This window comes from Triplophysa dalaica, chromosome 18 (assembly GCF_015846415.1).
Source record: "Triplophysa dalaica isolate WHDGS20190420 chromosome 18, ASM1584641v1, whole genome shotgun sequence".
Lineage (NCBI taxonomy): Eukaryota > Metazoa > Chordata > Actinopteri > Cypriniformes > Nemacheilidae > Triplophysa > Triplophysa dalaica.
In genome coordinates, this window is record NC_079559.1 from 4,584,624 (window position 1) to 4,604,594 (window position 19,971).

At 36.9% G+C, this 19,971-nt stretch overlaps 2 protein-coding genes across 6 annotated transcripts in view; one reads left to right on the forward strand and one right to left on the reverse strand.

Annotated features, from left to right (window-relative positions):
* The first annotated feature begins 142 nt into the window (after nucleotides 1–142).
* elovl8b (ELOVL fatty acid elongase 8b) lies at nucleotides 143–2,924 on the forward strand. 3 transcript variants are annotated; one of them, XM_056772996.1, is made up of 8 exons: nucleotides 143–485; nucleotides 655–723; nucleotides 809–996; nucleotides 1,212–1,292; nucleotides 1,579–1,635; nucleotides 1,760–1,874; nucleotides 2,145–2,272; nucleotides 2,466–2,924. In XM_056772996.1, exons 2-8 carry the CDS (start codon nucleotides 666–668, stop codon nucleotides 2,631–2,633), a joined length of 795 nt encoding a protein of 264 aa, XP_056628974.1. In that variant the 5' UTR covers nucleotides 143–485; nucleotides 655–665; the 3' UTR covers nucleotides 2,634–2,924. The 3 variants fall into 3 exon arrangements, with proteins under 3 accessions (XP_056628974.1, XP_056628973.1, XP_056628975.1); XM_056772995.1 differs by having other exon boundaries at nucleotides 658–723; XM_056772997.1 differs by having other exon boundaries at nucleotides 143–359; nucleotides 658–723.
* An 887-nt stretch (nucleotides 2,925–3,811) lies between these two features.
* Nucleotides 3,812–19,971, reverse strand: part of LOC130406966 (zinc finger protein GLIS1) — a 70,204-nt gene continuing 54,044 nt past the window's right edge. For 2 of the 3 annotated variants that reach the window (XM_056729562.1, XM_056729560.1), the window contains exons 8-11: nucleotides 17,840–17,996; nucleotides 7,325–7,485; nucleotides 4,750–4,905; nucleotides 3,812–4,542 (exon numbers count right to left, since the gene is read on the reverse strand). In XM_056729562.1, the coding sequence (XP_056585540.1) occupies nucleotides 4,412–4,542; nucleotides 4,750–4,905; nucleotides 7,325–7,485; nucleotides 17,840–17,996 (605 nt within the window). In that variant the 3' untranslated portion in view covers nucleotides 3,812–4,411. The remainder of the gene's footprint in view (nucleotides 4,543–4,749; nucleotides 4,906–7,324; nucleotides 7,486–17,839; nucleotides 17,997–19,971) is intronic. The other variant, XM_056729561.1, reaches the window with a different exon arrangement.

The window sequence follows — 19,971 nt, forward strand, 5'->3', positions numbered from 1 at the left end:
GTTGTGTATTTAGTGTTTAGTTTAACCTTTGTTAAAGCTTTTTTAATAAAACAGCCTTTGCGCGTGGGTGAACTAGCCATTGGCGGTTTCTCATGAATGTGCGGTCTTTTGTTCTCGCTCTACGTCATCAAAAACCGTAAAAGTCCGGTTCCATTACTCCAGCTTTGCGTGACTACGAAATCAGTTTGAAGTCACTGCGGCGCGTCCATCCTTTAAACAAGTCTTTCGTTAAATTAATTCCGTGTTCTATTTATTTCAACGTTACCTGTTCATTTTTTATTTATTTACGTAAGTTGAGACTTTTAACTGTGACCTGGGAGTTTCCTTTATAGGTTCTGTTCAAATAAGTTACACGACAGGTAACGTCAATGACAACCTTCCTTTCAGTGATACAAAACATTTTAGTGCACGTTCAAAGTCCACCAAAATTCAGAGATAAAACTCACGATTGATCTAAAGTAGCGATACATTTCTGCTTTTCTAAGGTAAGTTATAGGGAAAATATGACATTTTCAGACGATCAAAGCTGAGCATTGAGTATGTTGCGATACAATGAATTTACACAGCATTTGTGTAAAGAATTGCAAAATATGCCACTGTATCGTATTTGCAAAGTATATATCTATGCGTTTATTTTGACATGTACCTCTTAAGCAGCGTTTTAAATGGACTCGGCATGGCAGAGGGTGGAATCGATGCATCGCTGGATTCTGGAGAATGGGGGTGTGTTGTCCGTCATTTCGTTTAATTCATTAAATGTTGCTAACAGGATATGTAATACAAAACTATTTCCTGTCATTTCTTTCAGATAAACGCACAGACCCATGGCTTCTGGTCTACTCTCCTGTGCCGATCATTTGTATATTTCTGTGCTATCTTGGTGTTATTTGGATGGGACCCAAACTTATGAAACACAGAGAGCCAGTAAACCTAAAGCCAGTGCTTATTGTGTATAATTTTTCCATGGTTGGTTTATCCGTGTATATGTTCCACGAGGTACATCATTTTCATTATCTAATAAATCATTCAATGTAATACATTATACGCTGGATGCAATATACATTAAATGTAAGAAAAGTAAAATGATTATTTTAGGATTATTAATATTATTCGTAGCCCTGTGTTACAATACAAATAACAATATAGACTTAATCTGTGAAATATTCAGATGGCATTTGTTCTCATTGAAACACTGCATTTGTCTCGGGCAGTTCTTGGTCACCTCATTGCTGGCAAACTACAGTTATCTCTGTCAACCTGTGGACTACAACCCCAGTCCATTGGGAATGAGGGTAATGCATCTGATCTACACCCACAGATAATTCAGTTTAAACTACAAATATTGTTTAGGTCTTTGATAGAATGTTCGAATCTCTTTCATTTGCAAGTCACTTTGGATAAAACTGTCTGCTAAATGAATAAATGAAATTGTTTACTTGCCTAGTGTTCATAGAAATAGTAAAAAATCAGTTTATGTAGTTTTTTTCATATAATATATCAACATTTTTCACAGCATAGTTACGATCCTCTAAATAAACCTTTTTAATACTAAACAAATTAATCGTCCCTGTTTTTTAGATGGCCAGTGTGTGCTGGTGGTTTTTCTTCTCGAAAGTCATTGAGCTTGCTGATACGGTAAATCCCATTAAATACGTATTCTCAAAATTGAATTCAAATACATCATTTTAAGACGAACACTTAAGGCAAACTTGTAAAAAAGAAGCTGTCTTTCTTAAACTGTCTTATTCTTAACATTCAGGTCTTTTTCATCTTAAGGAAAAAGAACAGCCAGCTCACATTTCTACATGTGTATCATCACGGAACTATGATCTTCAACTGGTGGGCCGGAGTTAAATATGTGGCAGGTGGTCAATGTAAGTCAAACATACATATATGCTGAATAGTCTTTTTTGTTTTTTAGATTTAGATGACTTAAGCCTTTCACGCGTATGTAAACATTACAATCACACATTGATGGACATCCCACATTTTAAAAATGTTGACTTTGCCCACTGCACAAAGATCAAGTTTTATTCATGCTACACTTACTATGCACCATTTGATAGTTTGTTTCATGTTTTTCAGGCTTAGGGAATATCCAATTGCTTTATTTCATAACTTTGTGTGTGTTTTTGCCTTTTCAGCATTTTTCATTGGCCTGCTGAACACTTTTGTTCACATTGTGATGTATTCTTACTATGGCTTGGCAGCCCTGGGTCCTCACATGCAGAAATATCTGTGGTGGAAGCGTTACCTTACCTCACTTCAGCTGGTAAATTCATGCGCATTCTGGTGATCAGGTCATCTAAGAGCACATTTTACAACCTAACCTAGAAAAATATTGCTTTAAAGTCATTGTAGGGTTTCACATGTAACAGTTAGTGTAAAATCAATGGAAGACGACCTTGGTGTGCGTGACATAAATAGCATATATTTTTTTTAACATTTTTAATCTATCATTACAGGTCCAGTTTGTCCTGCTGACAGTTCACACAGGCTACAACCTCTTCACTGAATGTGACTTCCCTGACTCTATGAACGCAGTTGTGTTTGCATACTGCGTCACTCTCATCATTCTTTTTAGTAACTTTTACTACCAAAGCTACATAACCAGGAAAAGTAAGAAGTCTTAACGCATTAAAGGAAATAAATCATCCGATGTGGCAAGCAGAGTGCGCAGACTATTGTTCATTATGCAGTATGGTTTGTGCCTCATATGACCAGTGATAATCCAACTAACAATGACCATACTTACATAAATGCACAATAACAAAGAGAAAGTATAATTGTGTGTTATGGTTTTAGGGCGTTAGATTTTATGAATTAAGCTAGAAATGAATGTTTGTCCAAATGCAAAGTTTGTTGTTACCTTTTTTGGATCCAGTAACAGCTTTACATTATCAATTAAAAAAACTTGAAATTGTGGTGAATGTTTTTATTAACATGACTCTTGGATTAAATGCAATTAAACGTATTTTAAATCAAATTCGTAAAGAATCGTGTTAATGTTTACATTTTTTAATGGTTGTAATTCACGTACGTAAATTCGTTTTGTATGTTAACAATAAAATGCGGTATGAATTACACTAGATGGCAGTATGTAGGCGTCTTCGACCTCACGTGGTGCTGCGTAGACCGGGAGCCGTAATACCGCGAGAGCTTTTCGAAAGCAGTATTTGAAGCTGGACAGATTCTGCTTTTCTCGCGATATTTCTGCAACTCCGACCAGGCACGTAGGATCGATTAACTGCACTGACAAAATCACAAAACGAATAGAAAATAACTTATTTGTTAAGTGTAATATTTACTGTCGTTATGATAATTAAGGGTTTAAAAGACTAGCGTAATGGTGGTATCATAACGTTGTGCTATTGTTTTAGCTTTTGCCCGGGTTTAACTTCAAATAAGAAATATTACGTTTTTTATTTATTTTGGAGATTAAAATACTTTTACAAAAATGTGTAAATCATTATGGGTGCAGTTCAACACAATTGTAAAACTTTGTTCAAATGGGTTGATTTAAGTGACCATATGCGTTGAATCTCCTGAGATAAATCCCCATTTTATCCAAAAGAGGGCAGACTTTGTCTAACAAAGACAGTTTTTTCTGTTTGACAGTACACACATGTTCTTCAGTGCATTTCATTGCATTTTAAACACTTCTAATTCAAATCTTAATGACTTTTCAGGCATGTAAACGGTCAGACAGAATGATCAGCATTAGACAGCAGTATTCAAGAGTCATTTATTTTCAGAGACAGAGAGACTGACATTATTATTTAATTTTGAACAAACTGTACATTTTATACATGTGTTGAAAGTTTGGTATACATTAAAGCCATTGACCATTACAAAATAAAGAACTCTGTTTATTTGGGATGATGACAACCAAAAAACAAAGCAATACAAACATGGCAAACATTCACTGACAAAACACAGCAACACTAAAAATTGTTTCCAACACAACAGCCAACAAATCACAGAAGAGAGCTCTGAGAGGCAATATGGAAATGATCAATGATGAGTCGCGGTGGTTGTATCAAACTGTTCCAAAGTCACAATTAGATCAGAGGCGACCAGTTGGGTTTCTAAAGAATAGTAATGCCGTGGTGTCGGCGGGGGGTGGGGGGTCTCATGAGGACGTAGACTTTGAACATATATTTCAAAACACTGAAAAATCACAATTTCATAACTTCACAAATCAACACGCTCCACAACACACAAGACCCTCATTATTTAACCTTCATTGTAGTGTAATAGCAGCTTTTAGGGCAGTCAAGGGAACGGATTACATTTCAGTCCAGCGAGGTGTTTCAACAATACATTATGTACTTTGATTAAGAAATCAAGATTTCTAAAAAGATTTCACTCTATGACAGATAAGTGTGAAGTCGGATTACAGATGTGGTAACTACGTCTCAGTGTACACCGATGATTGGCTCAAGCCACGATCGAAGCCGCCCACCTGAAAGAACACACTCTCATCTGTGCCGGGCGAGAACTGGCAACCTGACCCAATGATGTCCGGCACCAAGCTGAAACCTTTGCGTAAGACAAAAGGGCAAACAACGAAAAAATATGTTAACACTTCTTTAAAAGATAAATGGCTGGGCAATGTGGGCAACGCTAATGACTACTGGCTAGATGAGTTTCCCTGCTGGTGATTATATCCAACTGATGTTCTGAAATGATGCCAAGGTGTCGTAACGACTATAATGATCAGTAGTCAAATACTTTCCAAATGAATACCTGAAGAAGTGCTGGTGGAACAGCTCATGTGGAAGCCATTGTGTGGGTTTGTGTTAAAGTTGTGCGACTCTGCAGGTAAATGATTGTTGCTGATGGACTGTTCCATTCTGTAGTTGTCGCCAAAATGGAAACAGCTCTGGAAGTTGCCACGGTAATCTGTATACACACAAAACAGGTTTTTATTGGTATCTTTGTGAGGATTTAGCATTAAAGCAGATGTAACACGCTTAGTTTCTGCCAATTTCATAATATTCTTGAGTACATAGAGTATTGCATACTTCGTATCTTCGAAAAGTCTAGTTTGATCACATTTATAAAAGACAGATACAGCTTTACGATTATTTCCTCGGTCTCGCGGATTGACGCGCTTGAATTTGGGAAATCAAACAGTTCAGAATTCAATTAATGTTGAATTCTGGTTGCTTAATAAAAGAAGATATATTCTGAAGAATGATGTTATCCAAAAAACATCCTCCACCATTGAAAACCATTGCATAGACACAAAATCATTAAGACATATCTCAAAATATATTTTTTGTTTCCATCGAAGAAAGATAAAGGTTTTGATTGACATAAAGGTGAATAAATGATGACAGGATTGTCATTTTTTGGTGAACTATCCCCTCAATTCTAATAAGCACAGCAGAACCCACAGCCTTGTACTGTGTTGTCAGTATTTCTATTTTCGTTTAATTCCCCCTTTCCTTTGAGATTGCTTCCAACAGTATTCAACAATTAGTTTCCCACAGATCGAGGCTTTATATTTAAGGTGCTACAAACATGTTCATCTGTGTTCTTAGAGAAGGCAGTCTTTCTGCATTTCAGAACACTTCTTTTGACAGACAGTTTTGCTGTGCTGGGCAGGGTGGTTTTGTATTCCTTGGAGAATAATGCTTCCTTTTGTGGATCTGAGCTCTCAGCCCACATGTATTGGCTAACACACAGAACTGTAGAGAGCATGCCAGTTCTCATACTGATGTGGCTTATTCCGACATGTGTCTGTCTTTGCGGCAACATAGGTTCAGGGCTGTTAGAGTTTTGATTTTTATTTGTGGTGTTAGCTCAGACAAGCCTCACTAGTGCTTATAGTTAACGTCCAACAAACCTCTAATACTGACGATTTAACAAAATGTTTTGTTAGATTTCTCCTAAACATAAATGACACCTCAGATTGTCTGGCCAAGTGATCGTACTTGGGATTTACACAAACTAAAAACCTTGTAGACTTTCATTGAAGAATGGACTCTAGCTATAACAAAGGACCAAATATCCTAGATATTGGAGTATAGGGATATTTAATGGTCCAGTGTATGACATTAGGCGGCATCTAGCGGTGAGATTTCAAACCACAACTAGCAGCTAGCTCCACCCCTCTCATTCGAAGCACTACGGTGGCTCTCGCGGGACTAAGATGACGTATTGCTTCTTTGCCAAAAGAAATGACGTATTTACGAAATCCCCTCTGTAAAGCAGTTTATCCTTTTATGGCAACTGCAGAATTTACCCGCAATGTATGTAGATTGAAAAAGCTCATTCTGAGGTAATAAAAACATTATATAAGGTCTTTATACACAGTTATGTGTATTATATTGCATTTTTGTCAATAGATTAATCAAAACAATTACACATTGGACCTTTAAATTGGGATGATCTTTAGTAAGTATTCTTTGGTAAAGATGAAGCACATAAAGTAAACTTTATGTAATAAATATACTCATCTGAATGTACTAGTCTACAGAAAGCATACTATTTTAATGCTACTTGGGACAAAAGTGGCCATAGGTTTACTATACACAAAAAGTAACTTTTCTATCAGTATAAGTCATGCATACTTCAGTGTATAATTTTATAAGTCTATTACTGAGAAGTATATAAAAAGTATACTTTCTTACTTTTAGTTTAGTAGTTTAAAATAAGTATACTATAAGCTTGATTTATCTGCTTGTTGTAAGGGCAGTTAGAAATTGCCTAATACACCCTAACAACCGCATACTATAAAAACATACCACCAAAAAAACACCCACATCATCACGACCGAGATTTTGGACACATTTTCCATCACACCAACTTCTAATGCTACTAATATGAAAGTTAATACTAACTTAGGCGTAATTTGCGGGATGGACAGGTGGGACATGTCCCTGCCACTTCTTGAGAGAAATTAAGTCATTCTTGCGGATGGTGTGTATTGTTTAGGGGCCATTAACATCTAAAATGCGTGGAAAAACGCAGGATGCACCGCTCTGACCATCTCCCGTTGCTCACACTCATAAGTTTTATTTGCGGAGGACAGTGTGCCGCGACTTCAGAAATGCCGCACTCGCGGTACTTACTCATGCATCCAGTGTCCAAGCACAAAAAACAAAATGAACAAAATAAAAAGTGGAGTAGCCAAACGATAGACCGCTCATTATATATGATAAAAAATCCCAACGTGTTCTTTAAAAAACGATTCGTTAAAGTATTGTTTTTATCATCTCTGTCCCCATAATTTTTCAAAACAAAGTTAGACCACTTTGTACCAATACATATACCAAATACAATCAACCAGACCAGAATGACACAAGACTCGCACCCTCACTTGCGGACAAGTTGTGGAAGGGGGTGTAGGGCTTATGATGAGTGTGGAGATGCTGCTGGTTGGTGGAGGGGTTCTGTTGCTTCTCTAATGTTGGTGGAGGAGATGTAGCCGCTTTCAGCAGACTGATCCCAGGAGACAGCAAAGCTCCAGATAACCTGAAGAAGAGATGAGAAAGAACATAACTAAGATATGAGTGGTGGAGGGTCGAAAAATTTTAGGGAGTGATGTGCCAGTGCCCTGATCTGAACACAAACAGATGCCAGGCTAGATTTTAGAAAGTGTTCAATATATATCCCTGATTTACCTCTGATTTAGAGATTAAGACTAATATGAGTTTTTATTTAAATAAATGTTCCAATCATTAAAATAATTACATTTCTGTGTTTTATAACCTCACCCTATCCCATACCCCTGAGAATGATCTGTGAGGATTACCTCAGAAAGGAGTCACATAGCCTGCAGTGAAACACTTATTTATTTATTTTATTCCTTTATTTTTATTTACTCAAACATGCTTCATCCTTTTCCAATTCTTGTTATAATGGAAAGTCGTGAGCCTGGTTTTGATCGAGTACAAGGCCATTCTTCACTCCAGATGGCACTTATACATAACATGCCCCTAACTTACTGTACACTGCCATGGCGCTATGGAAGTTATGATAGCTTGCACACAATGGAACAAATAAAGCTTTGTTAGTGCCATTAGATGCAGCTGTCACAACCCAGTCTTTAAATATGCAAAACTAATTCCAGCAAACAGAATTGTGCCAACCCATCAGCCCTGTGAAGTCAAGATCCTCTGCCTTCGATGCACAACATCAAAGAGCCATATTCTGAATTTCAGAAATGAACACAGAACAAAACAAACTCAAAGTATTGCCTGTTTAAACAGGAGTATGACAAACAGATGCTAGTCATGTCGAAGGGCATATATACAACTCAACGGGGAAGAAATGGACGGCTTGCTGGGTTTCCAAACTACACAAGAACAGAATAAAATGAGCAAAATTTACAGTGACATTCTTCCTCATTAACATCAGGTTAATGAGGCATCACTGATTTATATGTCATTTTATACTTTTTATTAAATCATTCCAAACTTGTTTGACTTTTTCTTCTGCACAACACAAATTTGACCCTGGATCACAAAACCAGTTTTAAGTAGCATGAGAACATTTTTAGTAAAAGACAAAAATACATTGTATGGGTCAAAACTATCGCTTTTTATTTTATGTCAAAAATCATTAGAATATTAAGTAAAGATCATGTTCCGTGAAGATATTAAGTAAATTTCCTACCTTAAACATATAAAAACGTTATTTTTGTGAGTGGATGGCCTGCCACAGTGCCAAGTAATAACAACTTAAAAGTCAATTTTCTCAATATTTAGATTTTTGTGCACCCTAAGATTTGTGGGTTTTAAACGGTTGTATCTCAGTCAGATATTGTACTATTCTAACAACTCATACATCTCTAGAAATCTTATGTATTCAGCGTTACGATTATGTAAAAATCTAAATTTCGAAAATGTACCCATAAGACTGGTTTTGTTGACCAGGGTCACATATGAAGATGTTTTGAAGAACGTTGATAACCAAATAACACCTGTCCCCATTGACGTCCATCATATGGATGCAAAACCACTTAGACATTTTTCAAAATATCTTCTTTTATGTTCCACATCACAAAGAGTCAAATATAGGTTTTAAATGACATGAGGGTGAATAAATAATGACAGAATTATAATTTTTGGGTAAACGATCCCTTTAAGATCCTGCAAAGTGCTAATATTTAATTAATACTCCAATGACCTGATAATTCTGATCATTTATCTTTCATGTGTTATGTGGGAGTGTTATCCCAACATCCATTTGTCCAGAATCTGATAAGGACTTCCTGGCTGTTACATCTGCTAAACTATGATGTTGTATTTCACCGTTATCCAAACTCGCATTCCAAGGACTCGGTTTCATCGCAAGTGCATAAAACATCACAGATTCTCTAACCGTGCTCCGACATAACCCCATGAGTCACGAGGCACCGCTCTGACAGCCATATGTCCTCAAATGCAATTCCCAAGGCCTGCGCAGAGTATACGTTTAAAAATGTGAATTAGCGACCCAGCTCGCGTTCATACATAGGAAAGCTCCGATCCGGTCGCTCGCTGTGATCTGACGCACGGGCATGTGTTTCTGTGGAGAGCATGGCGGCAGTGTTTCCCCGGGGACCTGCTGTCAGCACACGCTCAGGAAACAGTTATACTGTTCATATTTTTACAAGCAGCCTCTATGTACAGCTAAAGTGAATCGGGCTATAATCATTGCCAGCTGCAGCTTGCTAAGGCTGCAGGAATGAGGGGAATCTTTCATATGGAGGATTAATCTCTCCCTTCGGTATTTACCTTCAATGTCATCTTCTCTTGCTTTGCATGCCTCCTTCTATCTAACCTTCAAAAGTACTTGTGACTATAAAGACTGACTCTCACTTTGTTGGGCTGTACGATTGGTGACCTACAAATCATCCAAAAGTTCAAAGTCATATAGAAGCCTAGAAACGATCAAATTGATGGGAAACACACATGCTGTCTGCAACGTCAATGATCGAGAATGACCATCGTGGCAATTTAAGTTTCAATAGAGAAGACATGTGTAGCTGATGGTGGTTAAGATGTTTAGGGGTATACGTTTAGAGGTGAATTCACTCAACACTTTATCGCACAGTATAGATGCTTTCAGCGGCAACAACATAAACATTATATGGCCCAAAATGTACTTCCCATAGACCTTCACGATTAATCGCATCCAGAATAAAAGTTTGTGTTTCCTCAAAATATGTCTGTGTACTGTGTACACAGTATGCAACTAGTTCTTTCAGTTTGTACTGCAACTATACAAGCAAATTTAGGATCACCTGACTGAAATGAATTTTTTATCTTAAAAATCTTTAGATCTAAAGGCATTTGCTTATATATTGGAAATTATTTTTTGGACAAAAATATAATTGTGAAAACATAACTTTTTTATTAGAAACCTTTTATTATTAGTAACATTTTATTTAATAAAGTTTAATAAAATGGATGATTTGTACTAAATGAGAAAAAGGCGGTCAATAAGAGCCCAGCATAGATGGGAACTACTTCAATACTGCTTAAAAGCATCTAAAGGTGACAGCTCAAGAAACTGTCTGATTAAATGCCAATTCTGCAAATTCAAGGCAAATGGTTGCTGCTTATAAGATATTAAAATATAACAAAACTTTGATTTGTTTTACTTTTCTTCAGTCAAAACACAGATTATATCAATCAGGAATGAATAAGTGATCCTAAACATTTGAAATGTACTGTATCTGAATGATTGTATATAGGTTTACTATACACAAAAGTTACTTTTCTATCAGTATAGGTCACGTATACTTGAGTGTATTATTTAATAAGTCTATTACTGAGAAGTACATAAAAAGTAGACAGAAAGTATACTTTCTTACTTCTAGTTTAGTAGTGTAAAGGAAGTATACTACAAGCAGACATGATTTATCTACTTTTTGTAAGGACAGTAAGAAATCACCAATATGCCCTAATAACCACATACTATAGAAACATACCACCAAAAGAAACTCACATCATCACGACCAAGATTTTGGACACATTTTTGGTCACACTAACTTCTAATGCTATTAATATTAAAGTTAATAACAACTTTTAAAAATTAGCTAATTCTTTCGGTAATTGTGTATTGTTTAGGGGCCATTAACATCTAAAACACGTGGAAAATGCAGGATGGGCCGCTTTCAGAACATCTCCTGTTGCTCACACTCGAAAGTTATATTTTCAGAAGGCCGAGAGCCGCGACTTCAGAAACACTGCCGGTATAAAAATGCGCCGCACTTTAATGTAATTTAATTAGGACTGTCAAATGATTAATCACGATTAATCGCATCCAGAATAAAAGTTTGTCTTTACTTATGTCTGTGTACTTTGCACATTATTTTGAGTTTATAAACACATACATGTTACATATTTAGGAAATAATAATGTATTTATTTATGTTTACCAATAATCAAAATTATATATAAATGTTCATTCATTTTTATATTGGATATACATGCATAAATATATGCATGTGTATACTGTACGTTTTTGTAAATACAAACTTTTACTTTGAATGCGATTAATCATTTGACAAATGTAAATTTAAAACAATGAATATACAATTCAATTTTAATATAAATCAATATCATAAATTACTTAATTATAACCAAAAAAGAATGGATGTTAACTTCGGGCCAGGCGCATGCGTCTGATGAAACTGTCTATATTAGCACCAAAAATGTAGAATATATATATATTCTGCATTTACAGCACCCTGATTTATGACAGAAAGCCTGATATAATGAGCTGTTGGTACGATTTTTTCTAGAAATGTCAAAGTTCACATCATATGACTTCAGCCAACGTAAAGATGAGTACAGAAAGTAGCCTGCAATTTAGTTTCAGACAGTTTTTTATTTGAAACACTCTTCTAAAATGTACAGAAGCACTGAGGTATTACAAAAACTAATAGGATTGGAAACTTATGTCCACTTTATAGAAAAGTGTTGAGATGACTTTACAGTAACTTCAGTGAATAATGCTTACATAGTTCTTTTGTGAACAAATTGTTTACAAATGTTAGTTCTTCAAAGCAGTGGATGATGTATGTGATTCAGAGAAAATGACTCCATGGGAACATCTGTGAATACCTCAGTGCATCGCTCAATCCACATGAGTAAGTTCTTACTCAGCAGACTCGATTCAGTAAACGTGGCTCTTCTGCATATGATTCACACGTGAAAAAACACATTTACTTTACGACTCAGACAGTAAATAACAAAAAGGCAAACACTTATACTACAAAAAAGTTACAAATAATGGTGAAGAAACCAGGATTGGAGGTTCCAACTGACTTGTTTGGATGGTAAAATTATGAAAAGCATATTGTAGGTGAGGTTTTGGCGGATACCTCTTTCGTTTGTGAACCCTATGAAGTCATTTTCTAATTGAATCCCTGTTTTAGGGGTCACAGACATAAGATCATGGTTCAGAATAAAAGAGAGGAGACATAATTTCTACACTTGAGCACACACAAATCCTCAGACAAACAGATGAATCGGCTGGAGACAAAATAGATCAAGATGGGTTTCTCCTGCGTATCCATTATGAGTTATGATTCATGAGGATGTGTGTTCTGCTCTCAGTTTGTCTCGTCTCACCTGTCTGGTTGTGCTGCGCCGGGTCACAGCGAGCACGGATATCCACATCGCTTCAAGGTAAGCCCTTTTGATGGAGAGCGTAGGGGCCACTGGCTTGGCATGGGTCGGTGGGAACATTTCTGGTTCTGGTTAGCAAACTAAAGCCGCTCATGAGAGATCAGGCCCGTACTGATCCGAGCCTCTAGCTTGTTTCTTAACAGTCAAAAGCTAAAGTGCTCAAAAGCTCAACATGCAGCCAGGCAGGGAAATTAGCTTAGGAGATGTGTGATGGTAGCGACTGTTAAGATCACGGCCTGATATTAAAACCAAGAGTTCACGGAAAATTGTTTGGATTTTACGGCAGTATTTTACGAGACCAATGCACTCCAACGAATTATCGGGCCTAAAGTTGTTTTTGATAACATTAACCTTTGGATAAATCTAATAATTAAAAGGCAACTGTATGATTTAATTCAGCACCAAAAATAAAAATTACTTTGAACATTTTAAAATGAGCCACAGCAGGAATAAATTAAAGCGATCCCTTGCCAAATAGAGATGTTCCTTATTATCGTTATTAAAGGAACAGTTCACCTGAAAATGAAAAATGCCCACACGCTGTTAGAGATGTGGCTTGCTTTCCTCAGTGGAACACAAACACTTTCTTTAAATAATAACATTTGTCACTTTGTATATATGTGACCCTGGACAACAAAATCAGTCTTATGGGTCAATTTTTCGAAAGTGAGATTTTTACGTAATCAGAAAGCCGAATAATTAAGCTTTTTATTGATATATGAGTTGTTACGTATAGGACATTATATGGCAGAGATACAGATATTTATAACTCTGGAATCTAAGGGTGCAAAAAAATCTAAACATTGAGAAAATCATCTTTGATGATGTCCATCAGAAGCGCTGTAGCACGCCATACAGTCACAAAAATAAAGTTTTTATAATTTAACGGTAGAAAATGTACAAAATATCTTCATGGAACATGATCTTTACTTAATGTCTAATGATTTTTGGCTAAAGAAAAATCAATCATTTTTCAAATCAATCATACAATGTATTTTTGGCTTTTACTAAAAATGTTCCCGTGCTACTTAAGATTTTATGATCCAGGGTCACATATACAGGTAAAGCTCCAAAAACCACATACATCATCAATACAGCAAACTCAAGTGAATTTATAAATGTCTTCTTAAATTATGACAAATTCTGTCACCATCATTTACTCACCATTCCATATCTGTATAAATGTGTTCTGATGAACACTGAGAAAGATATTTGGAAGAATGCTTGTAACCAAACAGTTCTTGGCCACCATTGACTACCATAGTAGGAAAATAGTAGTCAAAGTGCCCCAGAACTGAATGCTTTCTTACATTCTTTAAAATATCTTCATTTGTGTTCAACAGAACAAAGAAAGTTTAATGCAATTTTCCTACTATGGTACTCAATGGTGGCCAAGAACTGTTTGATTACAAGCATTTTTCCAAATATCTTTCTCTTTGTACATCAGAACAAGGAGATGTATACAGATTTGTAACAACTTGAGAGTGAGTAGATGAAGATAGAACTGTTTCATTTTTGAGAGAAAACTGTTAACATTATCAGCTTATTAAATGAATTTGAAACCCAAGAAAGAAAGTCAGTATTTTTTATAAAAAAATTTTTTGATATTTATAAATAAACATTATTGATTTTATTGTAAAGCTATGACCTACAAAACATGCAAATAAAGCAGTTGAAGTGGCAGTGCCACCCATTAAGCCCCCACAGGCCTCCAGTTTGCTCAGCACGTTTCACACTCGCCCCACGCTCGTTCCAAGCCTGACATTGCTGCCCCCACCGTATTAAACTCCACACGGCGTCCACACGAAAGAAACCGCTGGGTGTATTTTCACTGGCGTACTTTTTAATATTAGCTTCAGAAAATGACACTAGTCTTTACAAAGTAAAAAATGGGCCATTTCAGCCAGGGTAAACACATTTAGCAATGAGGTCAGAGGCTGCCGCAGCCTGAGTCGAGCAAGTTAGATAATTTTGTCAAAATGTTTAACGTCCTGCTAAACCGTTTGGGAAAAACAAGTGCTGCAGCTGCTGTTGACTTTGGCAGCAGAGTGTGTACTCGAGACTTTAAACATGTAAATCAAAATGCTCCGTCTTCGGCCAAATGTATGTAGACGTTTCATACCTGGTTTGTTGTAGGTCCTGGCAAAAACGTCTCGTAAGGTGGACGGGATAAAGCCTGCTGTGTGTGCGTGTCAACAAACGTGTGCATTTTTGATCGTCTAATGACTTCCACAAATACGACGACGGCATCATTCGTAATGCTGGGTTGTCGATGGGAAAGCTCTGGGTTTGCTTATTTGAGAAACAAACGGACTCACTCACTGTAGACTATTGCATTTCAAGTTTAAGACATGCCCATTTCTTCCAAAATGTACATGTCCACTTTCATCTCATGCTTTACGTGAAGGGTGTGTTTAATCTTACGATTCACAGCATCGTTTCAGAATTCGACCTTATGCGTCACAGAAAGCAAGAGTGTGTCATCGTGACCTTGAATGCAATACCGTATAGTGTTACACGAGTGTCCCCTAAGCCCTGCTCCCTTCAGCTCTCATTCCTCTTCAAGTAGCAGTAATTGTTAGTGCACCTCTAAAATGGCTCGCTAATTTTTTTCTGCGACCTGGAAAAACAGCTCAAGTTTTTAAAGACCGTCTCACTGGGCACGTTTTGTAGGTGTTGGGGTGCTAGAAACTGACATATCCAATGGACTTGTGCTTTCAAAAACGTCCTTTTAATGCAAGTGCTTTTTCGGCCTAAAAAGGGAAAAGAAAGAGAGGGCAAGACTTTGGCCATGTTTACACGGTCTTCGTTTGGGGCTGACAAATGTCTTCTATTCTTTATTGTGTGACTCTTGAATACTTTCTGTTTAAACAAAAGTCCCCTTTCCATATTCACAGTAACCCTAAAAAGCACCTGTAGTAATGTGGAAAAATCTGAACAAAATATCTACAATGGCAACTTGCGAACAGAACGGTATTAGCAACTCATGGCAACCCAATTCTGCAGCTGCGTGAACATACCTTTTGTTTTAACGACATTGTCTGATTATTTACACGCTCGTGTTTATAATGAATTTTCTGTTTTCAGATGTGGATTATTGGTTATTCCGTTTAATTAACGCTGCAATTTCAGCTCATATAACAATGATTAAGAACAGATAAATCCATTTCAAATCTGTTTCCACTAATGTTTAAAAAGAACAGATGTACTTCGCACTCTCTCTCATTTCCAACCTCTCTGTTTGTCGCTGTACACACAACCGCTCTTGATGACACATTGGATTTGCAGCTCAACTTGGCCGATCCTGAGGGAAATCAAGGATTTTTAATGGGAAACATGCCTCGGTCCATTAAGCTGTAAGGGACGTATTAGTCTATTGTATTCCTCCTCTGAATGTTCCAGAACACTAAACAGCACGGAACTGAGAGGAACAGAGGTGTGTGAATCTTTTTTTGGGGGGGGGGGGAACGTAGTCCCACCTTAATTACACACCAGCGACTCCGGTGAACCGAAGCCAGGCAAAGTGAAGTTGATGCTGGATAGTTTATGTTGTGTTAAGGTGACATTAGTTTAATCTAGATTTGCAGGATAAATACACACCGCAGTCTGTGAGAATAGTGCAGCCGTACATATGCGCGTGAATTTTAGGGTGTGTACTTTCAGAGCATGTTACAATGAAAACAAACGCTCTGTGTGGACAAGGGAAAAATCGGCCGTGGTGCTTTGGATTGTAAATAAATCCAGACCCCTAAATCAATATCGTTCTTACAAAGAGTACAAAAACGCGTTAGATAACACGCATTACCAAAGAAAATTGTGTCTCACTCCTTCGCGAAAGTTAAAAAAGTTAAAGAGGTTTTAACTAGCTATTTCAAAGCTGTGATACTTAATGTTGTTTTAAAAATAAAATGGTTTGATTAGTCTTTTTAAAGTCTGCAGAAATGAGTTTATAAAAATTACAATGATGGCTTCATAAATCTGGAAATAAAAATGATGAAATAATAGGCCCTGCTGAAGGAATCCCGGATCAAAGAACATTTGGATATATTTGGGACTGGTGGTCAGGCACAGAGACCAGTTTAAAAAAGTTTGGAACCAGTTAAGACCACATTTCATCAGAAATTATCTTAAAAGGTAAATACTACTTCTTCTGCGTGATCTTTAACAAGTTAAAACGCAGTTTACATTACCTTGTATTACATTTATGCATTTGGTTGACACTTTTATACGAAAGTGACTTACATTGCATTATACTACACATTTGAATGTGCAATCCCTGGGATCAAACCAATGTGACCTTGGAGTTGCTAGCGGCATGCTATAACCTTTGAGCTACAGAAAAGACATCTTCTTAGCAGAACTTGTTCTAATAGGTCTATGTTTAATACATCTAAATCCTACACCGGACGCTACCGGTGCAACACGTCACACAGTTTATAGGACGCGCCGCATCTAGAGACAACAAAATCCTTCTTTCATTTGTCCGGGGCAGACACGGTGTGATGCCGTGACTTTTCATTCATCGTCTTCCATTCATACACATACAAATGCGTCAGACCGGAAACGCAGATATTTTGTATTTCGTTGCATACCAAAGTTCAAGTTTAATGAACTTTGACCTGCGAATTCGCATCTTGTGAGTGTGTGAGACTGATAGGAGATCAAAACGTCACAGCGTGAACAAATGGAATCGCTCCCGCTCATTTTCGTAGCACTGTCTGAACAAATTTTGCATGCTCAGTCTAGTCTGATCGCGGCATAATTCTTCTAATCATATTCTAAATAGTATATTTTCAATTGAATGACTGTTAAAACTTCTTGGCTTCATCATTCAGGTATAAAAAAAATTTTAAGAGCAAAGCCATAGTGGCACACAGATGATGTGGTCACTTTATACTAGCGTGTGCACAAATGTATCCTACTAAAAGACAAAATAATATATTGTTTAATCACAAAAAAATCAGTAATGATGAAAGCAAATTTTTTATCGACAAAACTTTTTTACTCTACAACGGCAGAGTCCATCTTTCTGCAATGAATCATGGGATTGCCTTCTTAAAAAATGATAAATGTGATTCTGCTTTAGAATATAAAGGTACACCTACAGTCGAAAGCACTGCAAGTCACTTGCTGAGTGTGTAAAACAATTGCATTTTTTAAGTATCAATTAATTCTGATGTCCGGTGGCTTAGGTACAGTACTCACCCATCCCGAGTGCCATCCAGGCCAGACAGCGGGGAGAGGTGATGGGGACTGCCAATGTCGCGGTCCATGCGGGGCTGCCTGGGAGGCAGGTCAGGTCCAGGAGAGAGCAACTCGAGTGGGCCTCCATTGTGTGTCGTGCCGGAGCCAGCATATAGCCCTGGAAGACAAACAAAACTAATGTGCAAAACATGCCTGATAAACCGCAAAGAGTCCTTGCGACTTGCACATTGACCAAATTAAATCTCCACAAAACAGCACTTCATGGCAACGAGAGCGCTTGTTATGACAACACAAACTCTAGCAAGGCCCTTTTCGATTAAATCAAATGTTCTTGTTCGGTGCTGTTAGCAATTTACCGTTCATCATTTGTGTTGCCGTGTTGACTGGCTTTGATTGACAGTTGTTTTTTTAACATAACATCTCTGACAGTTCAGTCGATGCAATACAGTTTGCAATACAAACCTTCAGAACTAACAAATAAAGAATGAACTGCTTTGAGCTACTTGTATTCAAACGAGCAGGTGGGCTCAGACAGACAGAGACTTTGGGTATGTTTAACTGTCAACTTTGTCTTCAACGTTTCTCCTATAAAGGTCTGAATGACAAGTAAAAAACAAACAAATGAGACAATTATAGCTATAAAATGAAAAGCATACATTTTAATTTTTTTACTTATTATTTGCAGACCTTGGCATAGTTAGGAGATTGTACTTTAAGATGTCTTTTAATCTATCCCAATTAAAATAAAAACAAATGAGACATTTGTTCAAATACGGTATGAAGCTGTAATGGTGAATAATCGGAATTTAGGTAAATTTGATGAGAAATGTTGTGTTCATATTAAAATCTTCAATAATCTTGACATTTGATCTCAGATATGAGAAATCTGAGCTCAATTTGTGACATTATTGAGATATCTTCTAATACAGTAATGGAGATATTTATGAGATTTATGGGTCATTTTCTCATGAGACATATCTGAGAAATGTGAGATTTAAGCAAAAGTTTCCATTTGTTCACTATTTATTGCTCTCTAGGAGAAACAATTGAGAAATTAAAGATCTCTCTCTTTTTCTCTTTGCTTTTACAGTATGTTGTCTGATCTACAACCAAGGACACAGAACCTTGAAGCAAAAAAAGGAGAACACATCAACTCCATCCACAGTTTATAATGATTTTAACAGCAAAGATCAGAGCTCCAACTCATCCAAATGTCATCCTTTCATAGATTATACTACTGTACCAAAACCAAGCCAAATGAAAATGATAGTTGCTCGTCCCGTAAAGAGGCTTCTTCAGTCCCCGGGCTTCTTGTGCAGCCTGAAAGACAGACAGGCAGACACGGGTCCCAGTAAATGTTTCTCCAGAAATCCTCTGAGGAGGAGAGACGGCTGTGCATTGACGGTCCTCAGTGCCTCGTCTTCTCTTCGTGCATCCCTCCAGCTGTTTTACAGTGGAAGCGGGGTCTATCTGACAGCTTTCTGAACTGGATACAAACTTGATTCATTACCCGAAATCATCAATCAAAGTGCTTAAATGCTTTCCCCTTTAGCCCTAACATCTGCTACCAGACTGGGAAGCATTCAACAAGTAATGGCCATGATTGCTCTAGTTGTTATCTGCTGGAGAGAGCAAAAGAGACGAATAGTGGAGGCCGTGAGTGAAGATGCAGAGAGACAACAGAAGGCAGATTTAGACCTGAAAAAAACTGCCTGGAAATATTTGGGGTTTTCACAGTAATTTGCATATACAGTATCATTTATTTGTTTAATTTTTTTTTAAATATGATGAAAAAGATAGAAAGAAGAATGGAATGATTCTTTTTTGGTATATCATCTTAATCTCATATCTCAAATTAATTTTACTCTAGCAAAAATATTTTTTTGTTAAACAAATAACTTTTATAACCGAAATTCAATGCAAGTCATTTTTTACCTTTTTATAGTTTGAAGAACTTTTTCCATGAAAATATTTTTGGTGGAACAGAAACGTTTTGTGGATGTAAGAGGTTCTTTCAGAACGTTCAGAGGTTCTTCAGTTCGATTAAGAATGATTTTATTAAAGTGCTTTTAAAAAAATGTATGACATCGCTGCAAAGATCCCTATATAGAACATTTATTCTTAAAGCAACA